General features: G+C 43.1%; 1 protein-coding gene across 10 annotated transcripts in view; it reads left to right on the top strand.

Moving 5' to 3' along the window:
* LOC120820757 (uncharacterized) overlaps window positions 1–19,374 on the top strand; it is an 82,269-nt gene that overhangs the window by 42,889 nt on the left and 20,006 nt on the right. For 8 of the 10 annotated variants that reach the window (XM_078104196.1, XM_078104200.1, XM_040178882.2 and 5 more), the window contains 15 exons: window positions 4,073–4,117; window positions 5,512–5,547; window positions 8,829–8,867; window positions 9,287–9,328; window positions 11,706–11,744; window positions 11,873–11,917; window positions 12,574–12,609; window positions 12,979–13,023; window positions 13,838–13,891; window positions 14,376–14,429; window positions 16,583–16,654; window positions 18,132–18,173; window positions 18,536–18,613; window positions 18,990–19,025; window positions 19,220–19,273. In XM_078104196.1, the coding sequence (XP_077960322.1) occupies window positions 4,073–4,117; window positions 5,512–5,547; window positions 8,829–8,867; window positions 9,287–9,328; window positions 11,706–11,744; window positions 11,873–11,917; window positions 12,574–12,609; window positions 12,979–13,023; window positions 13,838–13,891; window positions 14,376–14,429; window positions 16,583–16,654; window positions 18,132–18,173; window positions 18,536–18,613; window positions 18,990–19,025; window positions 19,220–19,273 (717 nt within the window). The remainder of the gene's footprint in view (window positions 1–4,072; window positions 4,118–5,511; window positions 5,548–8,828; window positions 8,868–9,286; window positions 9,329–11,705; window positions 11,745–11,872; window positions 11,918–12,573; window positions 12,610–12,978; window positions 13,024–13,837; window positions 13,892–14,375; window positions 14,430–16,582; window positions 16,655–18,131; window positions 18,174–18,535; window positions 18,614–18,989; window positions 19,026–19,219; window positions 19,274–19,374) is intronic. The other 2 variants (XM_040178885.2, XM_078104199.1) reach the window with 1 other exon arrangement.

Genomic DNA, 19,374 nt, shown 5'->3' with positions numbered 1-19,374 from the left:
GTAGCTCTCCCTCCCTCTAATCTACTGCAATGACCTGAAGGAGAGCTTCACACTGCAGCGCTCAAATAATAATCAAGCACTTGGATGTTGTCAAATTTATAGGACACTGAGCGTTGCATAGCAACAGAGATTGCCAGGGTGATCCAACGGGAGCTGGAAGTTGGGCGAGGGAGGAACAGGGCAAGTGACAGGAGACAGGAGAGGGAAGGAGAGAGGGATGAGATGAGAGTAATCGAGTTATGACATTATTCACAAAGGCAAAGATACATGAGAGATGGAGGGAGAGAAAAGGAAATGAAAACGGTAAATGGTTTGGCTCAGCTGAATGAATAGTTCCAGAGATACTGCCGTCTTGCGTGCTCTCCACTGTGAAATTTGAGTTATATCCTAGTTATCTTCATGTCGACGTATCTTACCCCGGCATACAAAGGTTGTCTTAAGTTTAAAAGGCTCTTGAATTCAGTGGAGCAGAACCGATGACCTGCGTCCAACTTGAAGCTGCTCTTTTGCTCTTTGCGTTTTATCAATGTGCTGTTGTTTTGTTGTTAGACCTTTCTCCTGTTTTTCACTGTGTCTAACATTTTTTTCTATCTTTTTGAAGTCAAAATCATCAGTTTCAGTTTGCTCGTCATCCTTGTTGCCTAGAGACTGCTTTGGACGTGGAGTTTACCTCTGACATTTCTCTTCTGGTATGTCTACCTTCTTCACCACACAAATCATACAAAAAAGGAAAAGAATAAAAACGGTGAGACAGAACTCCAACAAGGCTTCGTAACCAGGTGCAAAATACAAAGAATTTTCTTAAACTTTGGGGAAAAAATAGAATTTTGACAATAGAACAGTTAATGCAAATGTGTCATCTTGACTTTCTGTATCCAACAGAAAAGCACAATTAACTGTTAAAAACTCTAAATATAAAAGAAATGATACTCGGTATGAAAGATATTTATCATTATATTTTGGGGGTCGTCTCCCCGTCCAGTCCATTCTTGTAAACGTAAGTCGCATCCCAGGGAGGCCTAGAGAGGATTTTGAATGTGGCTCAAATCTCCACGTGGACTCAATGAACTGATTAGATGTCGGTGGTCCGAGGTCACTGGTCATAACTCATCAGTGCATGAACTGATCGGTGTGAACGGCATGCAGTGTAAAAGTGCTTCGTACATCTATTATTCAACATTTGAATTTTGGACAAACATAGTGGCTTAAGCTCGTGCCAACAAACGCGTATTGTTCTCTGCAATGACGACGCACCAAAAAACGGTTTACAGTAACCAAAGAATTGTCCTGAACGTGATTATAAAACCAACTCAGCGCATCTTTTTGTTTCCTCCTCGGGCATTACGGCGCTCTTGATTATCCCCGTACTTTAGAGCCAGTTATCTCATTGTGTTACTAGCAGGTGTTTTGGTTTGCAGAGTCAACTGGGTGCAAACGGTGATGACAACAGGTTTCCGTACTAATTATCTCCCGTCGCTGTGCACAGATCTGCTGAGGATGGCGTTCTAAACAGAGGTCATCTGTACAGAGTAGTGTCAGTCTGACCCCAGTGTCGCCTGCTGTGGTCTTTCTAATGAATGCTTTATTGTGAAAATAAGTGAGCGGTTGGTGTTAATGAATATTACATGAATACCTTTTCAGAGGCAAATACCCGGACATGTTCTTCTAACATCAGACACGCCCAGTTTATCTGCATTCAAATCGGCTATTACCATATACTTCACCAGTCATATTTTTAAATGTTTTGAATGAAATAACACATAAAATGGTCTGCTTCACCTAAAATAAAATGCTGCAGACGTTACTTTTCCAGTGGTTGTCAGAGCGACCACCACTCCAGTTTGGTTCAACCCGACTAAACCCGACTGAATGAGGCGGGTGTGGACACGTTGTCAGAAGCACCTTTTAGTGCGATGAAATACAAATCAGAACCACAAAGATTTGCCTCTAAATGGCCATGAAGTTAAATCAACATAATTAACGTCAACAATCATCAGTTTCAACAAAAGACCATAATGATCATCATAAAGGTTGAATTTATAATGTTGTCTTAAAAAGAATTTGTTTTTGGTTGGTGTACCTAGTAATATGCGACCGCTATTATGCAGTGGCTCAACATTCATTTAAGATGTAAGTGTGTTTATTGTTTTGTGAGTTGAATGTACAAAAGAATCAGAGCCGTTTGTTTTGATGATAACATGCAGATAAGTGGACCCAGAGTTGATTTTGCATCAAAAGACGTTTAATGGTAAATGTTGAGAAACAACATTAGAAAACTGCATGATTCATGAACTGATTGAAATAATAGCAAAATGAAATATTCATTAGCTAAATTACTTGTCTGTGTTATCTGCTTTTGTTCGGGGGAGAAAAGGGCAGCAGAGGGCGATAAGGCTGGAAACAAACAGCCTGAACTTTATGCAAATGTTGCAATGATTCAATGTCAGCCTGTTCATTCACAGTGAAAGAGGGGAAAAGAACACGGTCCACCCTCCACCAAAACAGCATCTTTGTTTGTGACGCGCGGACCTTCCGCACCAAAGCGATGTGCGTTGAATATGCATGAGCACTGACTGAAAACGTTGGCTGCCGGTCTGACTTCTCTTCTACTTTCACGACGCCGACCAACCCGGATGAAATTCGCAGAGTTGGTTCCACCGCCGTGTCACTCTGGTCATTTGAAGCAATGGATTTTCAAGGTTTAAAGATGGTGTTCCAGCTCTTGTCGAGGTGGCACTCATCCATGCTCACATTAAAGCACATGTTTCCTCAAAGCCACATTAACACGGATGATCAAAAGGCGGTGGCCGAGCCACATCAAGCAGCGTTTAACAGAGGAAAGCATGCGATTCACAAAAAGGAGGCACACAGTGGTTCCACGGTATCATTATTAGGGTTAATATTTACTGTACTCCTCCTTGGCTTCTCCTGTTTTCCATTATTCCTGTGATCTTTGCACTACAAACACAAACAGCGTGTGAGCGTGAGCGCACACACAGGTGATTAAAAGCGATTGCTCTGTGTTCCCCACTCAGTCTTTCTTGTATGCAAACGTACACGTCAAATACGACCCAGTTAATCAAAGGCCGCACACACGCAGTTTCAGATGGAAAGATTCGGGGGCGTTGCTTTGTGATTCTCTAGTTTCTTTCTCAGCCGCCAGTGATCCGTCTTCCTCCACAGAACTAACTAACTCAGCGGAGGAGAGATGTGTTTTCATGCCGTCCACACGTAGAGAAGACGAGAGACACACTGCTTCAACTACGGCAATTTGTCAGATGATTAAACTCCTTTTAGAAGGAGGTAATCACGTGTAGCCAAAAACACAGATATCTGCAGTGTCTCATACTTCTGCCGTTGATTACATTGTTGCACGGTGAATTGATTCTGGCCAAATGAATCCAGTCTCCTGATTGAGTTGATTTCCCATCCTTCTCGTGTGTGCGTGTGTGTGTGTGTGTGAAAGCCGGCTTATTCCAGGAATTCCTTGTAACACAGGGCGAGTGATGCCAGTTCATGGGATAGCTGGAAGGATATCCACAGAGCTTTTATCCTCTTTCCCCACAGGGGTATAAACCCTCTTAATGTACATTATACCAACTTCGGTTAGGTTTGGATCGTATTACATCTCATTACGATGTCAGCTTTCGAGCCTCACAGACTTTCAGGCACGACAGCCTTTTGCAATTCACAATATGTTCAAAAATGGAAAAATGGAAGCGTCTGAAATCAAGTAGTAATAGTGAAAAACGGTTGCTTCCCTCTGACCTCGTTTTGCATTGCTGGACAGCGCTGGCCGGATTGACCTGGTTGTGGCTGTATCGGCTGCTTGGGTTGATTGATGCACTGAGGGACTCACACAGCTGGAAAGGAGGCAGTAAACCAGAGGAGGGAACAAAGAGCAGTGGGCCACACGGGGTGCGGCAATTAAGCTGTTTTCTTCTTGTTAATTAAAACCAAATTAGAGACTGTGAGTTGCTGTCTAGCCTTAATTGCAGGCAGCATGTATGCCCAACCACACCTGTTGTTTTATCTGCACTCACTCAATCTTTTTTCTTTTCTTCTACCTCAGGGACGGAGAGGAAAGACTGGGGAGCCTGGACTCAGAGGCCTGCCGGTAAATGAAATACAGTAACAAAGACACACACATGCTTTTTGTTTTTTTTTTTTTAAGGGAAAGAGATGAAAACAAACAGACTAGCTATCAGAATCAATATAATTTTAACGGTGAATCCCCTCTCAGATCACCAGCGTCTATTTCAATTGAGACGTATCGCTAAGAATGGACACTTCAAAGTGATCATAATCCTGAGGGCACATTGAAGCAAGCAGTCAATGAGCTCAACCGACATGCATTACAGAATCCAGCTTTAAAAGGAGGAATTACACTCTCAGTGTAGGATACTCTGGGAACTTTGTCCATTAATTCCAGGCTGAGGCTCTATTGATTTGCTAAAAAGCTGATTCCATGCTGCTACAAGCAGGTTATATTAGTAGCACAAACCCACAAGGGTTATATTAAGGTAGCGCTTGAGAATACTTGTATTGATGAGCAGCACAAGTCTGCCTTTAAGGCTCGTTGACTCCTTGAATTATGGTGGTTTTGTTGTCCAAACCAATCCCAGACACTGTTTGTGTGTTTGTGCAGTGACCCACGCAGCACAGGGAGAAACATCTCGACGCACAAAAAGAGACAGCAGATCAGACTCTTAACCGCTCTTATGTCGGGGCAAAAAGGAGCATTAAGGCGTCGTGTAAAGCTTTGAGAGTCCAATTATTTTCATGCACAATCGCCCGATTTACACTCAGGGTTTGTCGTACTTCATATCATCCAGAAATCCTGAAAGATTCTGTTCCGCTGCCATTACCGTTAATGCGCAATAGATTAAATTACCTTCGGTCAAACTTCAGCTCCCCGTTAAACCTATTCAGCGTGACTGAATCTATCCCCGCTGCCTCCGCAATAACTCATAAAGTTGCGGGACGCAAAGTCGTAGGACGAAAGAAAGACACAGCGGAGAAGGTGTGACATTTCTAGATGTCCTCATGATGCCCTTCGCATGTGCCAGCTTTGCCTCCGTCCCCTGGTATTGGCATTTATGAGTCATCTGTTCTGCTAAGGTAGATCTCAGGGGCAAAATCATCTATTCAAAACACGCACCGGTGCATCACTCTCTTTTGTCCGTTGGCAGCAGGACAGCGCTTGCAGTTGAGGGGGCAGTCGTTATTTTTAAGTCAGATTAGCATTGCGCGACAACGGGAGGGTCTTTGATAGACGTGCAACAGACACGCTCAAAGGTCACGTATGGACTGCTCGTGGCCAACCGTGTCTTCATGAGGGCCAACGTTAGCGTAAAGGTTAGGAACAACTGCCGCTTGTTGTGAATCAGGATGTTTTATCAAAGTAAACATGTCAGTTTTAATAAAGGTCTGGTTAAAGAGCAATGTTTAAAAATAAATCATCTTTTGTCCTCCCCCTGTGTGAAATTGTGTTGCGGCTTGTAATTGCAGGGTACCCCAGGGGCCGCGGAAGGAGCAAGTATCAAGGTATCACTCACAACACTGTTTACTGTGCTGACATGTAGCATTTAAAGTAGATTCGAGCTGTCTCCCCGCTTGATAAACTGGACCGTACCTGCAATTCCAGCTAGGGTGAATTGTCGAGATGACTGAGCAGCCTTCATCGCGGCAGTCCTCCGAAAAGACGAGGAGTTTAATCATCTGCACTGTGTTGTCTGTACAAAGACGTACAGTGCGTAAGTAAATTGTCACAAGGAGTCAGCCTTCGACACGTCAGGCGTGCACGTGACCAGACATCTGCTCACATTTCCGCTCCTTCGCAGCCAGGAAACGATCTCGCCCGTCGGAAATTGCACCTCTCGGTCGATTGTACCCTCTGTACTGTGCAGATTAAATAGCCGTTCCTACCTTGCACCTCCTGCAGCGCAGCGCAGCGGGACTCGACGCTCGCACCCTAAACAGACACGCGGCCATCACGCACAGTGTTTTGGCAAAAAAAGTGTCCGAAATCATTAAGCCCGCGGGGTGCTGTAGCTCACCGGAGGCTCATGAGACATGCAATGCAAAAGAAACGCGGATATCTACCAGGTCTCCTACTGTGTTTGTTGCTCCCCGCCTCCTTCATAACCTAACCTAACCTAACCCCCCCCCCCCCCCGCCTCCCCTCATCTCCACCAACCCACCGGGAGCTCCATTGGCCCACTTGTGATCATACTGAGAGTGAAAGCTATTGTGTAGTGGACAACCTCCTGACCGCAGCTGTTCTTTTGATGTATTGGTGCGTCGCCTTGCCGGGGTGTCTGCTCGTGCCTCAGAATTCCTCTTGTTCCCAGTGCCCAGAGGAAGGGGAAGCGTCAGCCGGGCCAACCTTGGAAAAGAAAGCTTCCCTGATGGAGGACACGCGTGCAGTATTATACCTCAAAACACACGGGATAGAACATGACATTACCATGCGCTAGGAAGTCATGCTTAAGAATGAAATGGCAAACAGAGGTTACCTTGATTAAGTTTTCATGAGTTTTCTGTAATTGGCTGCTCTGTTGCGGTTTTATTATCTCCCGTGAATCCGTCTCATATCATAAAGTGAAGCCGTAAAGTACAAACCTTCTCTTGAAGGTGAGGAAATTGCTCGGAAATTGTTGGTTCAGCATATGTTTTGCAATCGCTACTTTGCTTTCACGCGTGATGAAAACGCAGATACAACCAATAATTATAGTTTGACATTGCGGGTTAAACTTCATCATGTCTTGCATGTCCTGCAGAATGACGTAACATTTGAACACACAGGCTCGCCTTCGAAGGAATATACACAATCAAGCATAAAAAGGAGGCGGCTAAATGGAATGGAAATAAAGAGTTTTTAGGAGCAGTAATAATTGAGCAGCATCAGAGATTCTCCCTGCAGCTCAGTGGCCGTCCTTGTGCATCTTTTACCCCCGACAACTCAGACGCTAAGTTAGACTAAACTGCAGCTCGTGTAACATCTGCGTGTGCCCGGCCCGCTCTCACTCACCCAGCGAGAGTGTGAATGTTTTGAAGGGAGCAATACAAAAAAGTCTGTGCCGGGGAGGCGTTGTTCTCACGAATCCCATCTCCATAACGGTGCCTCCCACTGACAGAACGCGGCATAGACTGATGGAGAGACGGAGAGGGCGCCAGACGGGCTAAATTACAGTTTGATGGCTCGAGGGGCCTCAAAGTGAGCAAATCAGCTACAGATTTGCACAGGTGGATCATTTCCAGTGTCTGGGGCTTTCTCGTTGTGTAAATGCATTGATAATCTAGATAAATACTGGCGTGCTGCGGTTAATCTCATTTAACAGCTTTGGTAACTTGTCACAGACCTCTGCTAATAAAGCGACTTTGAATGATCCTCCATGGAGATCTTACAACGATAACAATAACAGATGTGTTTAAATATTCGCATCTAAGTCTCTGATTTCCATGTAATTGTACAAGTATAGCATGCGTTTTACAATTACTGTAAATATAAACTTTCTTCTGAGTTGCATTTTTTATTTAAAGAAAGGCCTGACTCAGCGGGCCAACAATGATGAAATTGATAAGATTATGTTAAGACTATCATGGAAAAGTCCCAAGTTCCCATGTGCTTGATAAAGCTCAACCGAATTCAATTAGTACTCAAAGTCAATTTTGCCACAAGTCTGTCTTCCCCGCCTAAAATATTAATGGACAATCCATCTGTTCATACATTGCAGCAGTGTACTGATTTAATAACAGCTCATAATTTGGATGAGGAATCGGTGACTATAACTCATTAAATAAACGGTATCACAGCGGCCGCCGTTCGTGAGCGGAAGGCACGAGGGAGGTGCTGAAACCAAATGGCAGATATTGTTTGTTAGAGTCGAGGCGCCGCTAAGGAGTGAGCAAATACGCCGCAACCTTTCTCAGATGTCTCCCCGTCCTCTCAGATTGCTAAACAGATGCTCCATAGCGTCGTAACATCCAGAGCGTTGCCTACAAATTGTGACCACGTCATACAAACAATAATCTTTTTTTGAATAATTGTACATTTTTGTACCTTTTTGTTTGGAAAATAACAAAACGATCACAACGCATGACCTCTATCCAGCTCGTCGGGGGATGTGTGATTGCTCGAAGCATGATGAAGCCTTTCTGCTTCTCCAGATGGGTTCGGTGCAACATTTTCCACACTAAAATGATTGCTGATAATAGGAAGGTGGCAAATGCATGCAGTGTGATTCTGCTTAGTCTTTGAGGACGTGACCGTGTTATAGCACAAATCTTTTAAATTACTCATTCGCTGTGTGTCTCCACCATGATTTCAGTTTACTTAGAGGACTCTCCACATTTTTGACAGGAAGAAATCCTATTAAAAACACTCAATGTACAGCTCACCAGCAGTCATAAAGTGCCATCTACTGGCAGACAGGGGAATGATTTCAACACGGAAATGTGCTGCAATGCAACGGGGGGCTCGACTTCATCATTACCCTACTAGAATTTCAACGCCAATGCAAAGTCACACAGTGTTCCCTTTTCTTCCCCGGCCGTGATTAGAAGCGGTTTCATTCTGTGACGACACAATGCTGTGTGTGTTTTTTCTTATTAGTCATGCATGATGTCGGCCCTCGCCAAAGTTTCACTCTGTGAGCTTTCTGTCATTTCGCGCTGCCTTTGCTGTCAGTCACTGTCAATGGTTCTACTACTCTTCATGCGCAGATGGGGGGAGGGTGAGGGAGAGCGAGGGGAACCTGTAGGTATTTTCCTGCAGTGACAATTACAGTAGAGTCATTAACCGAGGCCTCTTTGCTCGGGGTCAGCCAGGTGCGGATGGCTCAGGCGGGATGAAAGGACCAAAAGTAAGTCACATCAATGTCAAAGCTTCATGCATGTCGATTCACTCTGTTCCTATGGGGGTGGGGGTGTGTGTGTGTGGGGGGGGGGGGGGGGGGTGGCGGGAGGGTGTTATCATTCAGATAAATCTGTAAATGAATAACAAGGATAAATTATTTTAAATAAACCTTTTCTGTGTCGCACATTTAGCAGATTGTGTGGGTTCGATACGGCACGGCGTGTATTCAAGCAGTACGTTACATGCGGCTGACGTGCTCTTTTTTGCCAAATAAAATCCTTTGACGTAGCTCTTTCAGGTCATCTGTGAAGCTTCTTAACTGGAATATAATGTGTTACTGTTACTGTTTTTGTCACTCTCTCTCTCTCTCTGTTGCCAACTATCAGTCTTTCATACGTAGTGGTTGTTGTTTCTGTTTAATTTCAGGGGGATATTGGTCCTCCGGGCCCTCCTGGTCCTCCTGGTCCCGTAAGTACAATGTATGACATCTCCAACATGGTGACGTGTCATCTTTATACCATTTTCCATGTGATTAGAAGTAGAGTGTATTAGCACTGAGAAAATGTATGCCAGGCGTTTTCGAGTCAGTCGAAATAAGCTCTGTTGAATTCATCCAAGCCAGAGCTTACTTTTTCAGGTATTAAACTCGGCAACAAGGGTACTTTTTCCTTTTCTCTTTTTTTGCAATGTTCACAGCAAAGAAATGTGTAAGAAATAGCTTGCAGGAGCACGGCACGCTCTGAACTGTGATTTCCTTCTCCTATCTAGTATTAAATTAACACATTTGCACTGGCCGTCTCCTACGGATGTGGTAACAAAAAGGTATTTACAGTGTAAATCCATAGAGGCCATGCAGAACATGGCCTGTTGCTAATGTCCATAATTGTAAACGGCAGTAAATGGATTTCGGTTGGAAGGCACCACAGTGGTGACACATTTAGTGGAGAAACGAATAAAAGCAAAGACATCCTGACGTCACGGTGTCTCTCTGACGCACGCTGAAGGTGACACAGGCTGCGTGGTGGTGGGATGATGCGACTCATTGCTTCAACATTTCAAAGTCAGAAATATCTTGCGACAAATCAGTAAAAGATCTGCGGGGGGGGGGTAGAAATGACTCTAGAAGAATGTTCACGAATATAAAAGTGTGAGTTCAGTGAAGTGAGGGGGTTTGAGATTTAGACGACTCTGTCCTAATGGGTTTTGTTTCTAAAGACTTGCCGGCAATTAAGCCTCCGAAGGCTTCAGACACCAGCTTGGAATCAAAGTTTGATTTTCTTTTATTCTTATTCTCATTCTCATTGCTTGTTAGCAAGCAATTCATATGGAAATTTGACAACTTAATTACACAGAGAACAAATATTGCTCACCCTCCACTGGTTTCACTGGTTTCTGTCTAACCTTCAGCAAGTCTATTCCCCCAATAAGAATAGGGGCGGATTTAATGCCCTTTCAAAACATTGATGTCCTGCTTTGCCATTATTTTTTAATAGCTGTCTCTCAAATTCAAATTTCAGTTCAACTGAGGAAGCGAGACGAATGTTCTCGTGTTGTGTTGTTGTGCGATGAGGTACGGGCCACCCAGCATATAGGAGATGTATACAACACTGTAGCACACAGCGCAGAGCAAAACATTAGTCATTTGATGAATGGGGCTGTTTGAGCATTTAGTACCAGTCTGTCCATCCTCTGCTTTCCCGTTGCAGATAATTTTGGCCGTTAAGCAGTGATTTCCCTTACTCAGCAGAAGCAAGGGTTCGGATCATTACCCTCCCTTCATAAACCTTCTCGTGCTTCTGTTTATTAGTGACGGGGAGGAGCAGTGTGCTCAAAGGCACGCGTGCCCATTACTTCCCCCAACCCTCCTTCAAGTGGCCAAAACTGTCTTTTCAATTCTGCGGCCGTCCTGTTTTTATTGCGGCCAGTGTTTGATTTATAATAGAGTTTTAATCTAGTCTACTGAAAAGAGGTTTTCCAAGTTATTTTGTTTATGTCAAAGTCGGGATGCAAAGTCCGGTATTCTTAAGAAACTGAGAGCCGAGAGTTTTGAAAGCAGCGGCTTTGTTGAGCGACTTCCGCTGGTTGAAGGTTGTCTGATAATGCAGACGATGCACCGGGGCAGCACCTCACCGAAGGTTATTACTCATTCATTCTCGTTCATTTGTATAGTCCTTTATCACTGTAACACTCTGCAACTGGCATATATTGGTCTGGAGCAAATCGGGAAACGAAGGAGCAGGCCGCCTGAAACGATCAATTTCCTCTTCAGCGACGACAACATTCCATCCAGCCGTTCTTACAACTGCATTTTAGAGACAAATTTAATATTTGAAGGGAGTTGGCAATAAAGATTAAGTCAACTTGAATGCATTTGAGTACATATTTGTGTCCAGTGTGCTCGTATAAGTCAGTAGTTTGTCCATTGAAAAGCGATTAATCCTCAGTGTCTGCTGGGTCTGTTTCACCTGCATTGTTAATCTATAAAGGGGCAGTTAGTTTGTGTTCTGATCTGCTGTATTGATATTTGCAGGGCTTTGATTTTTGTGTGTAACCTGTAAAAAGAAGGATTGTTCTCTTCACCCGTCGTGTTTTTCAGGCATCAAAGCATTGATTTAATTTTTTGTTCGAAGTGGTTCTGCCTCATTTCTGGGCTTCATCAAAGATCAAAAATGAACTATAGAAACATTCTATATGAATTTGTTTTGTATTTGTCAACCAGGGAAACATTTTCACTATCTCTTCTTCTATATTGCCTTTAAAAGACAATCAACAGCTTTCACTTGCAGTAATTGGAAGGCAAGTGGAAACTGTTCACGGAACACTGTGTCTTTTTCCCGACTCCTAGGTGATGACAGCTCATGGATTACGACAGCTCTCCGGAACTGTAAGCAGCTGTTCACATCATAAAACCTGAAATGTTGGTGTTTGCCGTCTGTGGTCTCTCTTCAGATTGTAAACGATGTACGTTTCAGTCAGTTATTCTGAGGTGGGCGCTTTTCCCGTATGTTCTAGGGTGAGATGATGGAGAAGAGCCTCAAGGGAGAAAAGGGAGACGAGGTAAATGTTTTACCTCATTTCTACTGTATTTATCAGTAAAGAGATTTTTATTGTAAGACACAGTAGTCGTTTTCATCGCAAAATGACACCACAGCGTGCAATCGTGTTGCCATTTCTTATGTAACCTCAAAAAAAGTGTCAATTCGGAAATACTGTAAAACTAAATCACCTGCTGTTCAAATTAATTTGATATGTCAGTTCCCACTGAAGATTATATCATAGAACGAATTTCTACTTCAAAACAACGGATGCCCCTTCTTGGGGCAAGCAGATCACAAAGCCACCGATGCAGCCGTTAACCCAACATCAGAAGCTGAATAAAATGACATGTGTTTTACAAGAAGCTGCAAATGTCAGAGATTTACTGAATTGAATCAGGCATCCAAACCAAACGCTCAGCATACAACTGTGATGAATGTAAGTGGTATCAAGCAAAGTACATGAACTGTTCTGTAGGTATCTCAGACCTGATCTTTGTGATTTACAGCTTTGATTGTATATTAACATTCTCATAGCAAATAAGCAAACACAGTACTTAGCCTTCACACAATACGAAAGGTTACATCACGAAGGTCCCCAGTCAGCAGGTTTGGCTCACAAGACCATTTTCTTTATGCATTTCTGGATCAATGATGGTTGTCTGTCTTCTTTTAAAGGGGGAGAGAGGAACTCAAGGACCGCAAGGCTTCAAGGTGACTAGAACTTCAGCATCGATATCCACTGCCAATAAAACAAGGCTCCCATGTCTTTGATACCCGATGAGTATCACTCTGTGTTGTGCACCAATGCTTTTGACGGAGTAAATCTGTACTTGTTGCCATTTGTATAGTAAGAAACAAAAATATTTCTTTAAAATGTACTGAGCCGAGCACAAAGAAATACACTTTTTGTTTTTTTCAGGGCTTTTATCAGAGCGCATACATTTTTGATAGCGAAACCCTTTAAGTTGGCTTTTATGTCCCTACAATATTTTCTTTTTTGGATTCAGATATAGTGTTGTGACCGTCCTAATGTTTGTCTTCTCCATACCTCTCACTCATGCTTTATTGGTCCCGTAACAGGGAAACATCGGGCAGCCGGGACTCACGGGGAATCAAGGACCAGAGGTGAGTCGTGCTGTTCTTCTTCTTCTTCTCAGCTGTGCCACTTAGCTGTACCATGTAGGTCAAATGGAGACACAAAAACCCTGCTGACTACAAACCACAGTGAGGGAGAAGGTTTTTTAATAACTAAATCGAGTCTGATGTGTTTATATTTCAATATAGGTAAGCGATAATTGCCTATTACACTTTTAACAGGCTACTCTTTGTTCAACATGCAAATTGAAATGTCTGGAATCTTTTAATTGAGGAAACTTGATAACTCTTTTGAACTTGGTTTATGATGAATATTGTAAAAACATCATTATAATAAAGATAATCTTTAATAATAATACTAGCCGGGTACTGATGCTTGTGTAGCCATTGCTATCAGGCCGGTCTGGGGTTGAGTCGTCCTCCAATCAGAGGGTTGCCGGTTCGATCCCAGGCTCCGCTAACTGTTACACTGTCCGCTAACTGTTACACTGTTTTCATACAGTGTATGAATGGTAGTTACTGATGGGTTACTGATGTCACTGTGTATGGTTCTCCTGTCATCAGTGTATGAATGGGTGTGAATGGGTGAATGATGCCATGTAGTGTTAAAGTGTTTTGAGTGGTCAGAAGACTAGAAAAGCGCTATACAAGTACAGTCCATTTACCATCATTCAACATAAGCAAAGTTTCCATGGTGATATGTGGAAGCTTCTCTCAAATAACGGATATGAGCTGTATGTTAAGAAATATGTACGGCTCTAACATTCGAAAGCCAGGATAATTCTGTCCCCAAATAAAGGAGGAAAATAGCCCAAAATATTGCTTTTCCTTTGTGTTGTGCCAGGGTAAGCAAGGCCTGCCTGGACCCACTGGTCTCCCGGGACTCCCAGGCGAGCCAGTAAGTATATTGGCGCTCGACACAAGCACTTCGTGTCAAGCCTTCCTTTCTTTTTCATTGCCTTATCTGTCACCTTGCCATATCCTCTACTCTCTAAGTCAGCCTGCCAAAATGAAAGAGGGGGATAAACAGAGGAACCTCAACAGGCGAGGACAGAGAGGAAGGAGCGAGAAAAGTCCACCATTTTTTTACACAGACGATCAGTAATCAAATTTAAGAATTAATTAGTGGAAAGAGGCAAATCTAAGCTCTTTAAGCCAGGAACGGAGGCAGAGGCTCAATCTGTTCTCCACACCTGCTTGGGTAATGAGCATCTGTCTTTACTCAAAAGCAGGGAGGGAAAGAAGGCATTTCATAAATCCTGGCTAAGGCAAATTATGTTGGAACACGGCAGCCCGCTGAAGCAGTGAGGAGGGGGAGATAAATGTCTGTGAGGAGATGAAGGTCTGGTGATAGATGTGTCTCTCTTCACCACTATTTACAGGGCTCGCCGGGGGAGTCAGGGTTGCCTGGGAGAGATGGCCTGAAAGGAGAAAAGGTAGGTAAACTTCAAATCAAGTCCCCTCCTCAAAGGAAAATATGAAGCTGTGATGTTTTATCACACGTTGAGCATCGTGGACAGCTTATGAAGACACCTTTCAGATATTTGGCCCCGCATGTAATTCTCATCATCATGTTTTAACGTTGTGTTGCTGCTCTGACGTCCCTGAGAACTCTGTGATTTACACACAAATGCCTTCATGCAGTAGTTCCAAACACTGTGTTGAAAGTGGAAGCTTGCATGTATGTTGGTGTTTTTTTCGCTCGTTGACATGAAGATAGCTGTGCTGGAGACTCTCCACCCACTGGAGCTACTCTGGTACCCTCACGGGCAGAGAAATGAAAAGGGCTGGAGCCTTTTATATCTATTCACATGTATATGTCTCTCTGCTGTGCTATAACCTCTGACTCATTCACATGGCGGTTAAAAGATGAACAATAGACAAGAGGCCGATGCTTAGCTGGAAGCGTGGGCCAACTTCTTACAAACTATGTGGATACTGAAAGTAAATCTGCCAATAAGACTGCGTCTCTTTCTTAGGCCCAGGGGGGGGTTTGAGTTAAATGCTATCATCAGCATCCTAAGATGCAGATTTTGAGGGGATAATGTTTATGTTCCCTGTTATAGTTTCAAGTGCAGCTGAGAATGATTTGAATCAGACCGTCTAGACTAAACCAAAGTACTGATCCTACCGACACTGCGTCCTCGAAGCCACGCCACTAACACGGTTACATTGTTGGTGGGGGAATTTAAATTATTTTGGGGGAACATTAAAAACACTTGAGTTATAAGCTGTCCGACAGACCTGGTACTGGATCCAACACGTTGGCTTGGTTACAAAAAGATTGTTTTATTAAAAGAAAAACAGTATTAAATGCATTAAGTCTTCAGTTTTAAAAATCCATAAAATACGTTTTTTTTTAGGGTGAAGCGTTTCGAGGGATGTATTAGCAAAAAATGAAAAGAGGTTTTCATTAGTATACAAGTAACAGGGCCCGACTGACTTTGCTACTAAAGTCATTTTATTACGGTAAGGAATTCTCTGAGTGAGGTGAAGAGCGTCTCCATGGTTTCGCACAACTAAATGCTAAGGGAGGAGTGAGCGAAGTGACCAGAGTACCAGAGTTGATTGCAATCTGCAAGGAGAATGCCGCAGGCCGGCAAACCCAAACTCCTTTTAATAAGAGTCATACAATTACAAACTTTATCACTATAAGAACAAGCTGCGTTCAGAAAATCAACATATTCACACTATTAACATAAGGATTAAGATTAACTTGACTCAAAATACAGTATTTGCTATCAACAGGGAAAACAAGCAGACCTCCCACTTCACACTCACACTGACAGGAAATCTATGCTCTTTCCAAAAGGCTCCTTGTTATTTTTGCCAGAAATGGCAGAAGGGAGTTACATACAGTTCAACTGTAAAGTTTAGAACAACCGGAAGTAAACACAAACTCATCAGCCATTTTGGTCCAATCTATTTGGCAGGATTTATAACATGATATTCCTCTGGCTGAAACAAAACTGTGTTCATCACATGATGCACTGTAGGCCGAGGCGTTCACGATCCATCTGCCCGTACAGCATGGAGCATTCTGCATTCATATATGAATACTTATCAATATTCACTTTTTATTTCTTTTTCATAACTTAATATATCATACGGTTGTAGTTTTAGGGGATTTTCCCAGCATGTGTGGGTGTGAATGGGGGAATGACAAATTGTGGACATGTGCTTTAAGGAGTCAAGACTAAAAAATGTCCAAAGTTCAAAGCGGACCAGAAATATGCATTTGTGCCTTGTGGTCTCTTTCATTTTGGACACGGGAACCAAATATTTATTTGTGCCTGGAAAAAAAAAGCAGACCAAAGCTGTTACCGCCGTGTAACAGACAGTGATTTCCAACCTACAAACTTGATTTTGTAAGGTTGATGCATAGCCAAGAGCTGTGACCTCCAAGCAATGTTAACATTCCCGCTTATTGAAATGATCCCGGTACGCGTTGTGTGCCCCTGCGTGACCCTCTAGACTATTACTTGTTCACCTGGCTGCAGGGTAGTACACTACACCTTTTCCATTTCTGAAATGAATGAGCCGGACATTTTGTCTATGTAGAAAACCTCTGTCTTTTTGTGGTTTGTAGGGAGACTTTGGTGGAGCGATGGGGCCACAAGGACCTAAGGGAGAGCCTGGTGAGCCTGGAGGTGGATATATGGTGCGTACTGTGACGTTTATAAAAATATAACTGCGTTATCTTTGGACCCTCGAGTCCCAAACGTTGAAACTGAAGAACAGGAAGACAACAATGCAGCCCATTTTCCCAAGGCATATATCCTCTGTATTAAGAGCAGCTGTAAAGGTACTAGAAACAAGGTCCTCTAGCTGAATAGCTGCCAGGACATTATGGAGATGCAATGCCATTAAGTAGTCTACCATTGGATAACCCCAGCCTGGATGATCACCTATCCTCCCACTTTAGAGCTTATATCTGTTGAAGCACTCTCTTTTATGGACATGGCTTTGCATATAGAAATGTTCATTATAGCGCACCTAGAAAAGGAGCCGTGGGCTCAGTCCTGCTTAGAGTTACGTGCACTCCACAATCACTGCCATGCGCTCTTCAGCTTTAAAACAATCATGTTTGTTTGTGAGTGGAAACACTGAAGGGGCCATTACCCGTGAAGAGAACCACTCATTGCAACGGGTAGTGTGTTCAGAAATTAGGGAATGATTGACGTATTTGACCTCTTTCAATGCAATTCTGACATAGACATAATGGGTGTATGTGTGTGCAAGCGTCATGGGGAGATGTTTTTACGGCAGGTCAATCATCTCTTCTGTTGTTATGTAGTCAAACAGCATCGCCGTCATTTATATTTGGAGGCATTTTATTGTCTTTGTTGTGTAGGAACAAGGGAAAAAGCATTGAACAGAAGTTAATGCAGATGCTGTGAGGGTCTCTAATAGTGTGCTTAAATAGTGAACGTCGCCATTGATTTTGCCTTTAAATGATGGAAAATTTGCATTTCTTCTGGCTTTTTTTATTTGCATGGATTATTTATCATTCTCTACTCTCAGGTACTGCAATAGTACTGCTATAGAGGTTATCTATGCCGTGTGTATATACTATAAATATATATATATATATACAAACAGAGTTACATTGCATAATGTCTAATGGAGCAGGCTCATATTATTAATCCCAAATAGTTCTGTACTCGCTTAACTTTTCTGCTTTAATGTCAATTACTACGTTTTCGGCCTATAACTAAAATTGCTGTGTTTGTTTAAATCCAATTTCTCTACGGCTAATTAACATTGTGCAGTGTTGGACTTGTAACACTATTATATGCTGACCACAGAAAATCAATGTCTCATCAGAAGCGTACAGTAAATAACACTTGCAGTGGCCTCAATTCCAATCCAGGTTTTTCTGTGGAACGGCATTATCGGTCTGGCTCTTTACACGGGAACTATTAAAATGGCTTAAATAGTATGGAACATGGGATCATAATGCTGCGTCCACCGTTTCACCTTTGTGGATTTGTAGCTCGTGTAGAGTCAATATTCCTGTTGACGACACACGACACGACACAAAAGCTTTTTTGCGCTGCCCCTCAGGCCTCACAGTGAATTGCTGATGAGTGTGCAGTGAATTCCTGCTCTGATGTCTTCTTCCGCTTGTTTTTTAGGGCGATGGTTTGTCTCTAAGCAGAGGGACCCGCGGGCCCAAGGTAGGTAGCGCTGTGGTTGCTGGAGCATCAACAGCACAGCCATGCATATTGCTCTCTGACATAACTTCTGCAGATAGATACGTACTCTTTATGGCAAAGACGGTGTGTTTGTACGTTAATACTATAGGTAATAATTCAAATATCTATAGAAATTATATTTATGTAACATTAGTTGAACTGATGTTGATATTGATGTTATTAAACATAATTTAATACTGTACATTATACGCCTACATTAATACCTTCATGCTCCTTGGTTGACGTATTTCTCAGCCTTAAAGGCAAACCAGCAATAATTAATGACTGTGATCAAGCAGTGCGGCTCTAAAACCCCAGTGACGGCTCCCTTGGATTTTCTTCAGGGCGAGAGAGGTGTCCCGGGACTGCCAGGTGACCACGGGGAAAAGGGCGAACCTGGAGAAAGTATCACAGGCTCGCCTGTGAGTGTGATCTTGTATTGATTGTCTCCCTAATGTATTATGTTGGTCAATCTATGATTACTGTCTTAAAACCTCTAAAGAGACAGATCCTTTTTGAACATTTCACAATTCATTAAATACACTCAGATGAAAACGGCGGTTATTACCGTGAGGTGCTGGCATGTTGCGAATCTTCCTTCGTGGTATACTGTATGCTCTGCACAGCTCGTTGGGCCCTAACGCAGATTTGATTGTGAGTGAGTCTGCTTTCATTTTGGAAATACAGCATCGTTGGAGACAGACGATCAATAGAGCAGGAGGTGTCCAGCACAATTCCTTTATTGGATCCTGGGTGCTCGCGGGTAGATAGTGTTAACAAGATGTGATGTGTTTTCAGGGCCGCATGGGACCCGAAGGAAAGCCGGGAATTGAGGTAGGTGGAAAATTGCTAATCTACAACACTCAACAACAAGTTTATTTCCACAGGTGTTCAGCATATTGACGCCGTGGCCAGAGGCCATGCAATTATTTTACAGTACCAATATCATTCTGCCATCTTTATTGGTTGTTGTCTGGTTGTGTGGAGCAGTATCGCCTAACGCATCAGCCTGCCTGCATGTTTTTCAGGGCCCTCGCGGAGCCCCGGGTTTATCTGGCCCTCCTGGAGCCACAGGAAGAGAGGTGAGTGAGATCAGCCTATGCTTTCACTCCCTCGTACACTGCAGACAAAATGTAGCTGAAAGCATGGACTGCAACCACTGTGGAAGAACAAGTGCAATGTA

Source organism: Gasterosteus aculeatus, chromosome 6, assembly GCF_964276395.1.
Source record: "Gasterosteus aculeatus chromosome 6, fGasAcu3.hap1.1, whole genome shotgun sequence".
Lineage (NCBI taxonomy): Eukaryota > Metazoa > Chordata > Actinopteri > Perciformes > Gasterosteidae > Gasterosteus > Gasterosteus aculeatus.
Note: the sequence above shows the minus strand (reverse complement) of the source record. Positions and strands in the feature narration are given on the sequence as shown.